We start from the raw sequence: 17,712 nt of genomic DNA, 5'->3' as shown, positions 1-17,712 counted from the left end.
CTTGATTATTGCATTCCATCGTTCATCTATCTGTACTGACTCAGAGTATCGTAAGGAAGCCTGGTCCTTTAAGCACGGTCCTAACGTCAACCAGTTACATACGTCGTGCGTGAAGAGGCTTCCCAGATGAAGCTTATTATGTGCCATCAAATGATTCTGCAGCATGCGTCTGAACTCCTGTTCCAGGATTCTCATCCTAATCCAAGAGCGCATGGCGGGACCGTTGGCATCATACCATCCTATCCCATGTCATTCGGAGCAACGTGGAAGGTCCAAAATATAAGGACCGAGCTGATGAATATGGATCTGTATCAATTGAATGCGGGCTCAGAAGATCATGAACATAAGACTCCTTGTAGTACCTGTTTACAAACTATAGACCGGGACAAATGCTGGAAAGAACTTGAAGACGATCAAAGAGAGGATTACTTACAAAAAGCTATGCCCAAACTCACAGGGAAAGAATGTGAGATTATCTCTCATGTGACCTCCGTCGTTAATCCAGCGCTGAGGGTTGGATATTGAATGCGCCAGGATCAGAATAGGCATTGGGTCTCGAGAGAAGGCCCTAGCATAATGGCCGCATTAGATCTTTCGCAAATTGAAAGACGGTTCTGTGCATCGAGCAGAACGTCAGAGATTTGGCCGGTCTGAGACAACCGGGACACGACGGTAGCGAACGGCACCCCCAGCAGAGTTTAAACTCTTTGAACGACCAATGCCAATGCGCCTAGCTACATCCCGTTGGAATACTGCATGACCTCAACTCTGCCCGCTGCTCATTTTATTTTGCGCCCGCCAGCCCTCCGTTCTTTGTCCGCCTACCATTTCAGAGATGCCCTCGCATCGGGCTGCTTGAGGTATATCTAGAACTTCTGCTTCCAGTTGAAAATGAATGCAATGTTGATGACCAAGACAAGAACTGGGGCGCGTTAATGCATGCTCCAGCGAGATTTTCCACCAAGATACCTGTGCAGGTTCTGGTACAAAGTACGGATTTGCTCGTATATTAGAGTCTAGACTCCTTGACCAACGTTGTGATGAGGACATCCAGGAAACGGCCAGTCTGGGGCCAAAGTCTGGGGCTGCGGCTGTCACAAAGCAAACACGTGACCAAAAACAATTCAAACTCAGCTCGGGTCAGTCCAGCCGCGGCCCCCAGACATTGCTGAACGCCCCAGACTCCGCCCCAGACTTTGGCCCCAGACTGGCCAGATCCCTGACATTCACGCGAAAGCGCGGAATTTGAAAAATCTGGTCATACTGATATTATGGAAATCCAGCGTCAATCCAGCGTGCTCTACTTCCAATGCTAGTAATTGGGAAGTTTGGGAAACTGCTTAATTTTTCCAACAGCACTATGTATGTCGAATACTTCTCGATCACACGCTTCTTGCCTTGAAGTCACTGAAACCTCATCTGCCATGCTGGCAGGACGACCTTTTTTTTTTTTTTTGATTCCAATTTTTGTCCGATTGGGGTGTAATACCCCATGCAGGACAATTCTAACTAGGAAAGGGGGACACCTGTGTCCCCACCGTGTCTCCGACTCTGCAAATGCCCCAGTGAAGGTGTGACCTCCACTGGTCCGCCGTCCCTGCCGGCCGTTTTAGATGCACGAGTCTACTACTCCACGGGGCCGTTTCTGGTACGTCTCGTTTGTATGTGGGCCTGGCGTGTGGTAATGGATATACAAATACTCGGACCGCCGAAGCGATCGTTGCACGAGGGGAGTGAATGGAGCGCGGATAGAAAGGTAAGTCTGGGTTGGCACGACGTGCTGCTGAAGGACCACCAAATAGTTCTGCCAGGCTTGGGCGCGATGACTCGGATGTCCTAATCCTATCATCCAAGTTTTAGTCACTCCTGTGTAAGAATATAAAGGCTTGCGAATTGTTTGCTCAGCCTTTGTCACTCTTCCGCAAGCTCCCTACAAATACTATGGCGATGGCCAACAAGGCAAAACTTGAGGCACTCCTGACTCTGATCAACACATCCGCACGAGATGCCATCGCGTTGTATGAGCAGTATGGTGACGTACCTGCGATCGACCAGATGGAGCCCCACCCGTTGGACAATGCGGTCGATCAAACAGCTTTGAAGAGTGCTATTCGTACTCTTGAAGGTGCTTGTGCACAGATATGCGCGACACTTGCTCCACCTTCCCATACTGCAATTAACGTAAGAACTTGGATGATGTAATGCAGTTTCCTCTCACTCATCAGATTGCACGCAGCTTGTCCAAGTGTATGATCATGCTTGCGTGCGAGTAGTTGCTCGGGAACGTGTCTCGGATATTCTGTTGAAGTACCCCAAGGGTCTTCACGTCAACGAGCTCGCCAAAAAAATCAACGTAGAGCCAAAGAAGCTGGCGAGGATCATGCGCCTCCTAGCCACGAGAGGTTGCTACAATGAAGGTAAGGAGCCATTTTTTGCCTGGTTTGATTTCTTAGACTCCACCAGTTGAGATGGACGTTTTTGCCAACAACCGACTGTCTCTGATCCTACTCGACGAGCATCCTGTCAAATACATGATCTTGCTTCACGTGGAATCAACTGCCAAGGGAGCAACTGTTTTCTATGAAACACTCAAGGATCCGAGGATTGCCTACTCGTATGAGCAAACGGCTGCACCTGTAATGTATGCCATCAACAAAGATGGAACCGAAGGAACGGCCTTCGACTTGATAGCACGGGATGTATGTTTTAAAATATTGCGCGTCAGAAAGCCTCACTCACATGATTTACTTGTAGGACAACCAACGCAAGGTGGGAGTTTTGATCCCTTCGCACGATCATTCTGATATCTTTAGTAGTGCTATAATACAGCAATGAGAGGTCTGAACCGTATCATGGGCTCCCTCGCCGTCTTGACCCGTAAGTATTTCAGCACACAAAGACAGGAGAATTTTATGCTAACCTGATAATAGATTTCCCATTCGAAAAGTACTCAACAGTCGTTGATGTTGGAGGAGGTATCGGCGCATTTTCTCTGCCTTTGGCTAAAATGCACAAAAACGTCAAAATCACAATCCACGATCTTCCGGAACCATTAGCCCAGGCGAGAGACGTAAGTCAGTAAGCCAATGTGCTTGTCACCAAATTCATGGAATCTAGATCTGGGTGAGAGAATGCCCTGAAGCCTTGGCAGAAAACAGAGTCGAGTTCGACGATTTGAACTTCTTCGAACAAGTGCCTGTGAAGGGTAAGGACATCTACTATGTAAGCGCTAAGCTCTGGGCGACAACCTGCAAAGTTAACAGTGACCGCAGCTTAGAAATATCATCCACAACTGGGATGACCACGAATCTACGATCATTCTTTCAAACATTCGCAAGGCGCTCGGTCCAAACAGCCGCGTCCTCATCCGTATGTTAAATATAGCGTAATCATCGTCCTCCAGTCTGACAAATATTAGATGACTACGTGCTCTGCCAGCTCAGCCGCAAGCAAGCAGTAATAGAAGCTTCAGAGTTCGGAGTTGTTTCGGTATGTTATACCCATAGATCTACATCAATCTTTGCTCATCCCCTCACCTAGGCTCCTGAACCTCTTCTCGCAAACTTTGGTGTTGGAAATATGCGTTCATATCAGCAAGACATGACTATGTTGTTCGTATACAACGCAAAGGAGCGAACATTGCAAGACTTCCTCGCACTCGCGTGAGTAACGTTCGATTGCTGCCTTGGTTTCACCTGATTGGTTTGGAATAGCACTGCTGCCCGTCTGAAACTGGAGAAAGTTTGGGACCTTGCCGAATCATGCGTCTTGGAGTATTCTGCCGCATAATGTTTTGTGAGCTAATTAATGTGTTCATCCACATCATTCCATCCCCTTTTTCTACGTCGCTTAGTTATCAGTTGGCAGTTTTGATTTCTTGTGTCATGGCTACTAGTTCTTGTCGTCTCATTCTGTTGGTGATACTTTAGCTCGTCCTGTCGCTCTGGTGGTTTCGGATCAAGAACTTCCTGATGATAGAAGCTCCGTTGTGTCGACGTGCAATTTACGCCAGTATTTTGGGTATTTTGCGGTTACTCGAGGTCACGCCGAGCAAGGCAAAGTGGTGAATTGAGCATAGCTAAGCACTGAGTACTGAGTGGCTGACTAGCTAAGCCACTAGAACAGCGCGATTACCAGGCAAAGAACCACGACAAACCAGGACTCCAACTAACGATTAGAGCGACTTGGGCCGGTCGTGACGTGACGCTGACGGGCAAAATGAGCTCGGTCTATGGTTTCTCCCTCGCCTCGAGATAGTAGAATTCCATGTACGTACTACGTTTGATGATGTTGGCTCAGGCAGCAACAGTTATGTTCACCTCGAGAACTTGAAGTTTGGGAGGCTGTCTTGGATGAAGCGTAAGGCCGCTTTTTTCGTAACTTTTAAGTGAAGGGCTTGAAAATAATTTCAGTGTCAAGTACCTGTACATTGTTCCACTCGGACAATGTCGTACCGTAGGGTGTGCTGACTGGGCAGTGCGGTCTGACCCTTGCATAGTTGAAAATTCCAACCACGACACCATTCATCTATCAGGTATATCAAGTATGGATTGATATCAAGGAAACGCACTGGAACTTTGTCGAGAATATAAGTGACGACTACATAAGCATAACACTAATAGTAAATGAGGGTGTGATACATATATATAACTTGAACTGAAGAATCAAATTAGTTCATCCGGAAATGAATGGACAACACAAGTATGTATGTCAATAGATAGCAATAAGTTATGGGATGGGCTCTATCAAGAGGTTTGAGAGGAGGGGTATACGGGCCCTGGTATCCATGTGGGAATTAAAGAGAGAATGAGAAAAGATAGGCATATTAAGAAGTGATTAGTGATTAGGTAGGAAGATTATGGTAGATGATAGATAGAATGTTGGGTCTGTGCGTCCGCGACATGTCTTTTCTTGGCGGGGGGTTCACAGGTCGAAACCTTCAGCGCAATAACTCCGGTACCGTGGACAGGGGCTATTTGCACCCTTTGGCAATCTGATCTCGCGTTCGCGTGACTTCTCCTACATGCATCTTCCCGCGCATAGTCGACGTTGCAGGCGGTACATTTTATTTTGTAGCCGATATGCGTGACGAGGTGACGAGCGATACTCGTACCTTTCATAGCGGTGCGCTTTTTTGACGTACATCCATCCCAGAGACAAGTAGTATCCCCTTCACCGCCCGTGAAGCCATGAAACCTGGCGAGATGGTCTGTGACGCTGGCCTGGTCACCTTCGATATGCATACCACAGGGGGAATGATTTTTGTCCCACTGACATTCGTAAACGTACAGTAGAGGCTGTCCGCCGATCCGCACGACAGATTCGTCAACTAGGTGGTCATCGCAATCCACCTTTTTTGGCACTGATTGTCGATGACGAAATGGCTCCACGACGGCACTGACGTTAACGTGCTGTGCACGGAGATACACAGGTGGCTGGGCACCACGCGGTGCTACGACTGTACGATTAATCCTAGATTCTGAGCGGGAATCGCACGCCTGAGGCAGTGCAGTCATCGTGGTGTCCCGATCTGCAAGGTCAGAATCCGAGGACCTTCTCCTCAATCTTTTCCCCAGAACTCCGGTACGCGGGGGATCTGCTGAATAAGGGCGAGGTGGTAACTCGGTGGGCCCCTTGATGTAATGTGATGGCCGAGATAATCCAGCGGTCTCACGAAACATGTCAAGCTGCCCGAATTCTTGAGCATTTGACTGAGACGAGTGATAGACCGTCTCTTGGGCGGTGAGGGAATAAGATACGGGAGAGTAGTCGGTAAGAGGGAAAAGCACTGCGGGAAAAGGATAGGTAGGAGGATGCTGGTAGATCCAAGGGGGACGCGTGCTGTCAAGATCATCCAGAGAAAAGGGGGGCGATGTAGGATGCGTCATTTCGGTGTTATCGTCGTTGCTTAAGTAGGAATGATCGAAGGTAGTATCCAGGGATAGTGCGTCACACTGGTAGCCCTGACCTGCGGTCCTTGAGAAGCTGGCAGTCTCGATGACTTGGTCCTCGTTGCTTCATAGAGTATTAGTAAGAGCTGGAATAAATTTAGCAACGGACAACTTACGAACACTGCTCCCCAGGTGCCAGGGGCATTTCTGAGGAAGGATATGTCGAATCATATAGCAGGGGCTGATGCTTTATGACACATGCAATGGGCGGATCTTGAAAGCGGTGTTCCTGATAGACATGAGCTGATGACGTGTCGTGGATCGCGAAGCCGGGGTGGGCAGGGATGCAATTCTGAGGCATATTTCCAAATGAAGGTAGCGGAGAAATGTAATGTGCGTGTTGTGGACTTGTATCAAAGGAGTGATGTATTGGAAAACTGCGGCGCCGAGTCATCATAATTTCAATACATTGTATGATGACGACAGCTATTGTGAATGATCACCTCGTGGCATCAACGTCATCTAGATTTCGCGCTGCATCCGCCTGATTGCGTGGCGGAAAGGCTTCCTGTTCCGCAAGAGTGCGATTTCGTGGAGCGACCTTGGTCGTCGTCGATGAACGCTGCATCTGCGCACCCAGGGCATCTCTACAGTCCAAAGAACGACGTCAAATATATATCCGACAGTGACTCCTATCAACACACCTGATGGAAAATGTGGAATAATCTAGATCCATCACCGAGCTCTGAGAAAGGAAGGCGAAGAAGCAGGGAAATGAAGCTTCTATATAGCTACTCGTTCTACAACTGTGTGAACCCCATGATGAACTCCAGTTTATATCTTGCATCGTGCCTCGAACACACCCCTCGGGGAGTATGTGAAGGCTCATAAGGCCAGCCGCATGCTTCAACAGCACCGATTCAGGATCAGGCTGATGGAATAGGCGAGGCCAACGACATAAGGCGAGCGCTCCAACCACGCGGCTGATAGGTGTCGACTAGGCAGTGTTATAACCTTCTACACTGACATTAGCGCTCGAAAACACACCTAAATGACTGGCAAGCGCAGTGAACCAATACTCCGATGCACAGCATTTGCAGCGACGATAAGGGACGTTCGAACACACTCAATATTGAGTGTTGTGGTAGTTCCACTGGTATTGCGACGATACATCAGTTCTGCCATTGTGAGTATGTTCTGAAACAAAGGTAAAACAGAAAAACGTAATCTGATTGACGATGCGACGTATCGCTTGCAGATAAGCACGTGTCCTTTGAACACGTCATTTGACTGATGGGTTGTGAACATGTTTGCAGCAATGCACATCAAATATTGCGAGGCGGCCGAAGTTAGAATATGAGTCGCGCCCGTGGCTATAAGCACACATATTCGGATACATGCGAAACGGTTTTGGTAATAGGTGCATCAATTTCAGCGGAATCCCGCACCACGATGCAGGACGGGTCACTGGTAGACCAAGACGTGTTTTTCATTTCGCATAACCAAAGTGTGAGGCGGTGGAGGAGTAAGACGTCTTCACCCGACCAGTGGCACTAAGTGCAAGCGCATTGGGCCATTTGGCTCGGCTGTATTTCAAATTGAGATAACAACAAGCCGCCGTCCGAGAAACAAAGGCAAGTAAGGGTTTGCATGACCTAAACGTCTTCAAGTCTGTAGACATCATATGCAACCTCTTCGTACGGATGAACCTGAAGTTGCCACATGTCAGGGCGTTCACATCCGATATTACGAAAAATATATCTTGCCGCTTTCAAATGACTTATCGCATGCTTGAGTTGTACTTTGTCCCCTTGATCATTGACCACAATTTCTACCCTATCCTCATCCACGTATTCAAGCTTGCCAGGCTCTCCAGTAAGAGGCCGAGCGTCAGGCCCTGGCTTGAACTGTCCTATGGATGACCTCAGACAAATTGCCCAGACGTAATCAATTGAAAGTCACTGCCTCAGTAAGACTCACCGACTCCAGGAGTGATGAATGCGCATTCCTCATACTGACCGATCTTACCGAGTACATTAGGGCATTGTTTGAACAGCGTGCTCAGGATCACCGCGGTGTGAGTTTTGGGGGTAAAAAATACAAGCTTAAACCGGAGTGACATCATTAAAGTTGGAAACAAGGGCTTTTCGGAGGTCACAGATGAAATGAAACACGGTAGGCACTAGTCTTAGCTTGAAAAGCCAATTTCATAATTTCCTTTTTTGACATAGTACAATATTCGGATGCTTTTCACAAGTAGTCAGTATCGACGATTTGTTGGCCACGTCGATAAAGGTTGGTAACCGCAAAGTCGCATCTACTAAGAGCAAGGCTAACGTTCAATGTGTCCCACTTTTGAAGATGAATCTGTCGTTATACAGCGTAAATGCGTTCCTCATCTTAGACGCTGAAGGACATCGTGTCCTCGCCAAGTACTACCGACCCAAAGGTCATCCCCAGGGCGAGTCCAAGGATCTTCTGGCGTTGAAGGACCAACGGGCATTTGAGAAGGGTCTATGGCAGAAAACCAAAAAGCCTGGAGGTGCGTAGCCGCACGTGTAACAGGAAAATTTACTCACAGGCAGTCCGTCGATGCATACGTATTCAGCCGATATCATACTCTACGACGGTCGTCTCGCAGTCTTCCGACATACATTGGACCTCATCTTCTACATTATCGGCGGTGCAACAGAGAACGAAATCATGCTTTACTCTGCTCTCACTGCGTTCTCTGACGCAGTCCATTTGTTGTTGCGGAATCAGGTTGAGAAGCGGGCTGTGCTGGAGAACCTCGACATGGTCCTTCTGTGCCTGGATGAAACAATCGATGATGGGTAAAGCGTTTCATTGATTAATGATCCAATGCATATTCACACCACTATCTCAACAGAATTATTGTAGAAACAGATTCGACGACAATTGCATCCAGAGTCAGTCGACCAAAGGCCGACACAACTGAGATTGTAATCAACGAGCAGACGATTCTGAGTGCGTATCAGACCGTCAGGGAAAAGGTCCAGCAGAGAATACAACAGCTGTAGATCCGTCATTTGTAGTCTGTCCATCATAGAACATTTGCATTTTACAGGGACCCTTGCCCGACCAAGCTTGAGAGAAAATTGCACAAAAAGCGCTTTCAAAATACTAATTTTACAACATCTAGATATGATAGCAGTAAACTAAAAAACATTGTATCACATAAGAATGATGGGAAAACAATTGGCCGACACTAGTACAAAAATGACCTAACTGATGATACATAGCGGTTCAGTAATGACCCATATACCAGATGGAGAACCGTCTGCAGTAACTGCATATAACCCTACACCGTTAGCTCGTCTTACATCCAGCTTTACCCTCCGATCCGATCCAGGGTAAGCTCGTCCCCTGCTTCTATTGAAGTCTTCTATGCTCTAAATCATACAAATCGACCTTCCGACGATTGAACAAAAAACGATGTGTCGTGTTTGCCAGTGCCGTGAGTACGGAACACTTGGACATCCGTCTGAATCGTCTCAGATCTAAAGAAGTGTGGAACTGCGAAGGAACTCAACGACAGAACCAAAAATCGATTTAAGCGCGACTAACCTTCCCTGCCCGGTACCAGCGTGGGCGATGTATTCATACACGGCTGCACTGGATGCAGCAACGGCAGTCAAAGCCGCTGCAATCTTTCGCAGCGTTGATACAGATTCAGCGGAGAGGCTGAAATCGGGGTGCTCGTAGATGGCATATGGACGCATGATGGCTTGTCTGTGTAAGGATTGTCGAAAGCGTCAAGGGGTTAACGTTCGAATATCGATGAACCACAAGAGCTGCGACAACCCCGAGATGAGGTAAAATGTGAGGCTAAGAAGCTACTAGATATAACTCACCAAGAATGGGGCCTTTAATACTACAAAATGTTGCCGGAGCCGACTTCGGGTTAGCATAATGCGATGACCACAAACGTTATCCTTGCTCGGATGGATATTTGAGGAACCGATGCCATGAGCGGTGATCCTTATTAGTATGTCAATCTCCCCGGATATACATAATTTTAACGGCCGTGTTTCAAGGGCCGGGAAATAAGCGTCATAACCGGAAAGATATTCGTGTTCGAGGCGCTGGCCAAGCTTCGAGTTTATCTTCGAATTCGGATTTGGTTGCTATACCAAGCACCCTGCATTTTGAGTCTTTGACAGAAACAGCTGGTGTAAATGATTATGAGACAAAGGACAACTCATTGTTGCCCCTTGGTCGCCTCCTTTGGAAATGTTACAGTATTAGCCTCGAAAGGATACGAGACTTGATGAACACACTAGTTTGGATACGGACTGAAACACGCACGAGTCTGCACAGCTATCGCAAAATGAACGTTAATGTAACGCAACTACACGTGTCGTATCGTCGATAATGCATTCCATCGAGATTTTCCCTGAGAAAATGAGAACAGAAGACAACCTAGTGTGAAATACTATCCCCCTACAGTCTGCCTTTCATGAGTCACGTGGGTTTACCATATCACATTTCCCAGCGAATAGCGAATAGACCGCTACTAGGGGTTAGCAGCTGTACCTATGTATATAGTGCAGGAAGCGGACTTCAATGCCGCCCATCGATGTCACAGGGTGCAGCGTCATGGGAATGATATTCAGGGCGCAATATCGCGTTCCTAAACAATGTTCAGACTTCAAATAACAAGAGTAGGGCGGAGAAGCTGGGGAAGATTATCAGATACATTAATGCTGCCACTCACACGAACTTATCGGTGACCTGATGCTAATGTCCACGGATCAGTGAATATTTCCACCGGTAGATAAGGTCGAACAAAAGATTGTGTACCAACAAAGAACCTCACAAGCGTCAAGGGACTCGTTACGGGTTTGAAATCAGTAAGGAAACATAGCAGGTATGTGAAGTAAGCCAAAAGAATGATGTAAATGCAGAGCGCACTGAAAGCGAGTGAGAGGTATATGACTAGAACAAACACACGAAATTGCTTGGGAACACGTGCCTACCAGCCTGTCGTCTAATCTCGTCAAGCAACTCCCCACTCCACCACCCGTCCTCTGGGGTATCAGTTACAGCGATTATATCGCCCGCTTGGAAATCAAATTCTTCGTCAATGGTTGCTGCGTAATCATACAGTGCTTTCACTGTGGAGTACGAGTTATGTTATGAACGCACAGATGTACATCTTCAAGCCACAAAACGTACCGTAAAACAGGATGGGGCGGCCATCATCAGTATAGGCACCTGTGGGAGGTGGTGGATGACGTGGAAGCTGTGGAGAAGGTGTGCGTGCCATGACAGGACTTGGCGCACGGTAGTTATTCGTGTTATGACCATAGTATGGTTGCTGAGGGTGTTGGTGATTGATGGTACCCTGGCTTGGGTGAGCCGCAATTGACGGATTCCGTGCAGGCGGACCGTAGTTGTTGTAAGGCTGCGATGGTGGTGGTGGAGGCTGGTAAGGAACAACAGGCTGAGAATCATATTGAGGACGTTGAGGCGGGTGATTATAGTTGTTGTAAGATTGTGGTTGTGGAGCAGGGGCAGCATAAGTCGCCACAGTACCATAATCAGCGCGAGGCTGCGGCTGCGGCTGCCGACTATCATTATTATGATACCCTGGGTATGATTGAGTGCTGGGTGGTTGTGCTTGGACGTAAGGTGATTGGCGCGGGGGTTGATGTGCCATATGATCCACAACGACACGACCATCTGGGCCAAGAGCAATGCCAACTGGGTTGTTCGGTGTCACTGGTCTTTGAGCGATTGACGGCTGACGAACAAGTGACCCCGCCGGAGGCTGAGGACCTAAATTTTGAGTACCAACACCAGGATAACCCCCCCTACTAGTCGGGCGTACCCCATTTGGATCCTGGGTTTGGTGGTTGTTGACAGGAGGTGGCGGGCCAACGAAGCTATTGGCCCTGCTACGAGACCGTTGTTCTCCTGGGAATACACGGCCATAGTTATTGAGGACTTGCTCGACTGGGAGATTCGAGGAGGGTGGTGGAAGTGAGGGTGGCGGGGCTGCAAGAACGGGTTTAGGAGGATTTGGAGAGTTCGAACGCGATGGTGCCAGAGGGTATGACCCAACCACGACTTCAGCTGAATTGCGGAAATCGCGATTGCCGGAGTAGACCGAAGAGGGGGTAACAAGAGATTCAGTGGTAGCTTTGCGAGGATCTTGTCCTGAGAGTGTGTCCCTGCGAACGGTAGGACGTCTAGCCAAGTTCTGAGCGGCAGTGCTCAGCTCAGCCATTTGCCTGACTAATGGGTCATTTTGCTCTCCAACAGGAGAAGTCCGAGGTTGGCCTCTCTGCTGTTGCGGGTCCTTGTTCGGATCAACATTCCAAGTCTGCCCTCCGATAACTAACTGCGTGTTAGAGACTGTGGGGCCAACTGAATCCCCACGGGGCTCTTGCATAGGCCGAAGAGCAGAGGCTGTACTATCACGCCTCTGTGCCTGGGACGGCTGAGATTGAACATCATGGAGAGGGGATACATGTCCGTTGACACCGTTCGTTTGAGAGCGTCCACTTTGAGATTTTTGGGTCTGACTTCTCGCGAGAGTAGATTCAGCAGGAGAGCTACGACTTCCTGCACCAATTGCCCCTACACCTGCATGGTTTGTATCGTCGTAGTCTTCAGGCTCCGGAGGCGGTGCGCTACGCCCTGCCGATGCCCTCTGGGAAGTTCGAGGATAGGTTGCAGGACGAGTAGCAATGCGAGTAGAAGATGAGGGCACTGCATCGGAACTGGTGTAGTTGACGAACGCCGGTGGTTCGGGTATCGCATTTCCCGTTGCATAATCGCGAACAAAATTCTCCATCTCCTTCTCCGGTTCCATTTGTTCCAGGGCGAGCCGCATTTTCTCGCAAGACTACACAGAGCGATTGCTAAACAGTGACAGCCAATGGTAGTGAAAGACTTACCTCATCATCCGAGACACATACTGTTGATACAGAATTGGCATAGGCCCACATATTATCCTTCATAAACTCCATCCGCTCTTCCTCGAGATCTTGACATGTGTCGCAGAATGCCTTCCAATCCTGCTCCCATTTCTGCATAGTCTCTTGCAACACCCGAGTAAACTGAGCGTAATCATTTTCGTTCACTTGCACTGTTTGCTGGGCACGTTCGAGCTTCAAGTGAATCTTCTCGAGATCTTTGCCCTGGACCAGCGTCGACTGAGCAGTGTAGGAGTTGATACGAAGGCAATCAGACTCATATTTCTCCCGAGCTTTGCTTGCATGCTGTTCGCGTGTTTGCTTCACTTTGTACTCCTTCTCGATAGCGACTTGATACGTCTTCTTGTGGTGTTGCTGCCTTGCGGAGAAAGCCGCGGCCTGACCTTCAAGGTCATTCCGTATTTGCTGCGAAAGCTGCAGGTGAAAACCGGCTTGCTTATCGGTTTCCAAACGCAACGTATCCACGGAGTTTCGTAGTTCCCTGCGAGTTGCGATCAGTAATGAAACCCAGGCATAGGCCACACGTTAGATGCAAAGTTGCGCCACCACACAGCTGAACGCTGTGTATTCGACCCGAGTAATGAGACGGGAAATACATATCCCTAAGTGCTTTGTGGAGCAACGTGTAGTTCTGCAACTTTCAGAACCACAACTGTGCCATCCCGCCCGCCCGACCAGAGCGGCCCGCAGGGGAAGGTCAGGGTTCAAAGAACTTGAGTAGCTCACCCTATTTCATCCTTGCCGATTGACATTTTGGCCAACTTCGCGAGCCGTTTTGCATAATCTTCCTCGATCGCAGATCTGCAGACATGTGTAAAGGTTAATGAGAAAAACATACGAAAGCCAACTTACCTCTCCTTCCAAAAGTTTCTCAACTCCTCCATTGTTCTTGCTGCTCCACGCATTCGAGCAAACAATACATCTACGCCTCCATCTCCAACACCCCAGAAAGAATTGCAGAAATCCAAAGAGCGAATGTTGGTATCGGGCGATGTGGTCCGTGCATATTTGGCTAGAGATGTTGTCGATGACTGCCTCCTGGCAGACATAATTCGTGATTTATGGCGAAATTGACAATCAGGCGAGGTACAGCAACTAAACTTGAAGTACAGAATGTCGTCGTTTCAAAGCGAACTGGGTCGTCGTCCGTTGGGTTATTCTTGAAAGTGCGTATACACGCCTCAGCAATGGCCAGTGGCAGTGCCATTCGGTGCATGTACTGCCACGCGAATTTGATAATTCAAATCGTGGCTATAGCGCTCATAGCTATAGCAGTACACTCCGGCTTCTGGAATAATGTGAAGAAAAATGTTTCCAACACTCTAGGATGAAGCAAAGGCCTCGTTGCGCTTTAAAAACAGGTTGCAGGCCTGCCGGAAGACAATTTTGAAGCTGCGTTCAGTGGAAATGTACCAAAGAATGGGAGAATGAATAGGCAGGTTCCCGACTGTTATGTTCACACTCTCCTTCAGACAGTGGCAGCGGTGGCGGAAGCGGGTGCGTGGCTGGTAACTATGCATCTAGTCTAGACTTGTCAATTTCTGCTGTGTAGAGTCTAGACAGCATCTGGACGAAGGTCGAGCTTGACCGGTCTGACCCTGCCGCGATGTCATATTCATTCTTTGTTGGACCTCGGGTCAACTTCCCACTAGTGACATCACATGTGCAACTCTCAGGTAACAGGTTACTAGTACTACTTCTTGGCGTTCACTGGCAACTTAGCTTGTATCTCAAAAGCTATGCAGGAGCAGGTAGAACCAGGAGTGTTTCTTCTCTCAGAGAAAGCGTGCGTGCGGTTATTTGGTTGTTCTGCTGTTGATAATATCTCAGTCTGTAGATCTTCACAACCTTCTTTCATCTAAAACAATGACTACACACGGCTTTGATTGCCAGTGAATAACTTTGGTGTCACAATACAGCATTGGTGCATCACAACGCCGTTCACTTGGGAAGACACATCACACAGATTTTGCTCACCTGAGACCAACCAAACATCACGTACCTGGATTGGTTTCAGGGAGCAATACGCTCCTCCTATCAATCCGCAGAATCTCGGAGCAAATGGTGGTATGTAATATATGTGCTATATAATCTGCACGACCGACAATGATTATTTTTGACCTACTGGCCTGATGATTTCCTCCCAGAAATTACCGAACGGGAGTATGAAAGCAACACACTTGGCGCCTATCCTGCGACATCTATTTGTAGACGTTCATGGACGAGATCTCGAAGTAGGCGTTTGTGAATGCAGTAGGGTTGTCTGTGGAGGGTTTACAATTATACTGGACATTTGCACAGGGGCACTTACTGTTGACGTAAGTCACACAGTCTAAAGGACATCCAGAAGCATTGTAGAGAGCCGGGTTACCTGCCCAATCGCCGCCTGCGCGGGGCATGAGCACGACGGACCACTACAAAACAATACAAGACTCACAGAACGTCAGATTAATGATAATGTTTTGGTTTTTAAAGTGAGACTGGATGTCACACTCGGTGTTGTTAGGGAAGTTGGCGGCAGGAGTGCCCTGGCAGTCAAATCATATGTAAGCATAATTCAAAAGAGATGTGAAAAGTATCACCCAGCTGTCAGTATCGATGATCCATGCACCGCTACTAACGTCCCAGGGAACAAATGGGTCGTGTCTCTCCCAGAACCAAACCTTGATATAGTGAAGTGTACGTTCCATAGCATACCTGCGGAGGAACCTGTAAGCCGCGAGAATGCTGAAAGTAAGTTTCTAGACCCGTAACGCACCATCCTCCGCCGATGCTGTTGAATCCTGGACCAAAACTGCTGTTATCTTGAGCGTACTTCACACCACACCCAACATTGTAAGCGACTATTGTATTTTAGCACAATGATGGAATCAGCTATGGTGGCATCACCTGAGGCATCGCAGTCGGTTGTGGCAAAGGTTCTAAACAATTAGCATTTTAGCCGGACGAGGTTCAATGCAGCAACGGATCAAAACATACCCTGACTGGAGAGTGGTATTTGGCATGGAGCAATCTGCGTCAAGTTTAACCTCATAGCAGTTACAAGTGTTATGGTGAACGAACTGTGGCCAGTGTGAAGCGTCGACTGATTAGGCACCACATTGTTTGCACCCTCGAGGATATCGATTTCACCCTGGCGAAGGGATGTACGTCAGGATGGTAGAGTTATCCCAAAAGGAAAAAGAACAAACACCGGCAGGCCAACCAATCTCTTTTGTTTCCCAGATAGCCTACTATCTGTTAGTAATGATAAACTTACTTCATCGGAACCGCCTACTTACGGGCCATGTTCTATTTTAAGATGTGTAAGCGACAGAATCCTTGAGCAAATTAAAGAAGCTCACCCGCATCCTTCGGGCATGTGCTGTATGTCAAAGCTATTATCGACAACGGCATCAGTCAGTACATAAGGCATTTACAAGGAATCAATTACACAACAACATGCTCGTGGTACTGACGATTAGACCGAATCCTAACCGAATTCCGGCCTGTGTCATTTACACCCAAAACCGTAGTGTCATCTGCGCGCAAGATAAAGGTGTCATCCGTGGCATAGGTCAAGTTGAGTCTCTCCGCCGTTGTTCGGTTGACATACGTCCTGGGATTCCATTAAAAATGAACAAATTGCGTGCATGGGGGGCGGACGTACACACGCCCGTGGGTGGGGTCAGTGATGTTCTCGAAATTGAAGGAGTCGTAGAAGCCTTCACCACGAACGCACTCGTCCAGGGTGTAGATCCTGCCTGCCAGAGCAGATCCCACAAGCGAGGCAAGAACGAGAGTCCTGCTGCTGCTGATCTTCATGGTGTACAACTAGGGAACTTGGCGAGAGGACGGACCTGTTTCACTCGGTATTTAATAAATCCACCCGACTCCCGACGCCCGCGACGAGCAGAAAAATATTAAGTATTAGTCCCGCGAGCAACGAAGACGTGTCATCTCCGAGAGGGACTCCGAGATTGAGCTACTAACGTAACTCGTTTCCGATCCGATTGGACGAACGGCAGGACTAGCCAAATAGCGAGCAAAGGATATTAAGATGACCTGCCACACGCTCCTGCACGAGGTCGGACCGGATCGAATGACGCGTTGTGCGAATGGATGCACATATCCTAGAAACTTTGTATTCAATGGCTAGCTGTTCAAACGCGTACCTTGTGTAAGAACTGGACAACGGTATAGTTACATACGCCGGGAAATGGAAAGCACAGCGAACGAATAACACATTTCTATTGGCTGACTACGTTAGTAAGGCACCACCTACTGGAAGTTCACATAAGAAAACTGGTTGATTCCACCAGTGACTGGTACTGATGGGCCAGGCTAGCCTGGGTCAAGAAGCACGGCAACTGCCAGTAGTCTCTGATGCAATATAAGATTTGCATATAGCTGCTAGCAGGTTAGCGTTGTCACAGCAGATCAAAACATACTGTGAGCTGAGACGGTAAAACAACTGATGCGAGCCGGTCATGCGAGTACACCGTGGTGTCATTATGTGCTGGCAGGCCTTGAGTGTGTCGAAAACACCTGCCAGCATGAACATCGGTAGGTCATTAATATCTTCAATATTCATTGAACTTTGAACCGGGGCCAGACTCACACGAGCGCTTCCGGAGACCGCAGGGCAACCCCACCCCAAGGCTGAAGATGGACGAATAATGTGCATCTACTGATGTACTATCAGTATCAACCACGACTCTAGTCAGTACGACAGGACTCTGACACGGAGGCCCGCGCCAAACCTCCCCGCTGCAATATAGTAGTAGGCACCGACGAGAGATAGATGAAGGGATGACTACAATAATCTCTTCATCACGAACAGTCCATGCTGAGAACTGGTCATTGTAGTAGGGTGG

At 48.2% G+C, this 17,712-nt stretch overlaps 7 protein-coding genes across 7 annotated transcripts; 2 read left to right on the top strand and 5 right to left on the bottom strand.

Moving 5' to 3' along the window:
• Nucleotides 1-1,692: 1,692 nt before the first annotated feature.
• Nucleotides 1,693-3,997, top strand: HD556DRAFT_440917 (O-methyltransferase-domain-containing protein). The gene is made up of 11 exons (XM_041310604.1): nt 1,693-2,181; nt 2,237-2,417; nt 2,464-2,699; nt 2,755-2,769; nt 2,817-2,877; nt 2,931-3,070; nt 3,118-3,222; nt 3,273-3,369; nt 3,419-3,489; nt 3,541-3,662; nt 3,714-3,997. Exons 1-11 carry the CDS (start codon nt 1,942-1,944, stop codon nt 3,787-3,789), a joined length of 1,344 nt encoding a protein of 447 aa, XP_041160364.1. The 5' UTR covers nt 1,693-1,941; the 3' UTR covers nt 3,790-3,997.
• Nucleotides 3,998-5,027: 1,030 nt separating this feature from the next.
• HD556DRAFT_1205569 (uncharacterized protein) lies at nt 5,028-5,291 on the bottom strand (the record flags this gene model as incomplete). Its single annotated transcript, XM_041296464.1, has 1 exon — nt 5,028-5,291. A coding segment is annotated over one exon (264 nt), but the record flags the coding sequence as incomplete, so codon positions are not given.
• A 2,206-nt stretch (nt 5,292-7,497) lies between these two features.
• HD556DRAFT_440763 (GTP cyclohydrolase 1 type 2/Nif3) lies at nt 7,498-8,066 on the bottom strand. Its single transcript, XM_041310603.1, has 3 exons — nt 7,872-8,066; nt 7,658-7,803; nt 7,498-7,600 (listed from the first exon to the last, which is right to left on the bottom strand). The coding sequence occupies exons 1-3, from the start codon at nt 8,014-8,016 to the stop codon at nt 7,547-7,549; spliced, it is 345 nt and encodes a 114-aa protein (XP_041160362.1). The 5' UTR covers nt 8,017-8,066; the 3' UTR covers nt 7,498-7,546.
• Nucleotides 8,067-8,144: 78 nt separating this feature from the next.
• On the top strand, nt 8,145-8,998 carry HD556DRAFT_1371172 (Longin-like domain-containing protein). Its single transcript, XM_041302942.1, has 4 exons — nt 8,145-8,186; nt 8,253-8,433; nt 8,500-8,725; nt 8,782-8,998. The coding sequence occupies exons 2-4, from the start codon at nt 8,253-8,255 to the stop codon at nt 8,930-8,932; spliced, it is 558 nt and encodes a 185-aa protein (XP_041160361.1). The 5' UTR covers nt 8,145-8,186; the 3' UTR covers nt 8,933-8,998.
• On the bottom strand, nt 8,999-9,765 carry HD556DRAFT_1371171 (uncharacterized protein). The gene is made up of 2 exons (XM_041302941.1): nt 9,480-9,765; nt 8,999-9,428 (listed from the first exon to the last, which is right to left on the bottom strand). Exons 1-2 carry the CDS (start codon nt 9,632-9,634, stop codon nt 9,413-9,415), a joined length of 171 nt encoding a protein of 56 aa, XP_041160360.1. The 5' UTR covers nt 9,635-9,765; the 3' UTR covers nt 8,999-9,412.
• Nucleotides 9,766-10,591: 826 nt separating this feature from the next.
• Nucleotides 10,592-14,082, bottom strand: HD556DRAFT_1371165 (uncharacterized protein). The gene is made up of 5 exons (XM_041302940.1): nt 13,709-14,082; nt 13,583-13,657; nt 12,818-13,337; nt 11,091-12,765; nt 10,592-11,029 (listed from the first exon to the last, which is right to left on the bottom strand). The coding sequence occupies exons 1-5, from the start codon at nt 13,903-13,905 to the stop codon at nt 10,851-10,853; spliced, it is 2,646 nt and encodes an 881-aa protein (XP_041160359.1). The 5' UTR covers nt 13,906-14,082; the 3' UTR covers nt 10,592-10,850.
• A 537-nt stretch (nt 14,083-14,619) lies between these two features.
• On the bottom strand, nt 14,620-16,671 carry HD556DRAFT_1371147 (glycoside hydrolase family 16 protein). The gene is made up of 14 exons (XM_041302939.1): nt 16,506-16,671; nt 16,290-16,454; nt 16,201-16,233; nt 16,138-16,147; nt 16,048-16,086; nt 15,920-15,989; nt 15,836-15,869; nt 15,746-15,777; nt 15,615-15,699; nt 15,439-15,553; nt 15,294-15,384; nt 15,004-15,242; nt 14,694-14,923; nt 14,620-14,642 (listed from the first exon to the last, which is right to left on the bottom strand). The coding sequence occupies exons 1-12, from the start codon at nt 16,658-16,660 to the stop codon at nt 15,058-15,060; spliced, it is 1,014 nt and encodes a 337-aa protein (XP_041160358.1). The 5' UTR covers nt 16,661-16,671; the 3' UTR covers nt 14,620-14,642; nt 14,694-14,923; nt 15,004-15,057.
• Nucleotides 16,672-17,712: the final 1,041 nt, after the last annotated feature.

Source organism: Suillus plorans (assembly GCF_016647745.1).
Source record: "Suillus plorans strain S12 chromosome Unknown HD556scaffold_27, whole genome shotgun sequence".
NCBI classification, from domain to species: domain Eukaryota; kingdom Fungi; phylum Basidiomycota; class Agaricomycetes; order Boletales; family Suillaceae; genus Suillus; species Suillus plorans.
Note: the sequence above shows the minus strand (reverse complement) of the source record. Positions and strands in the feature narration are given on the sequence as shown.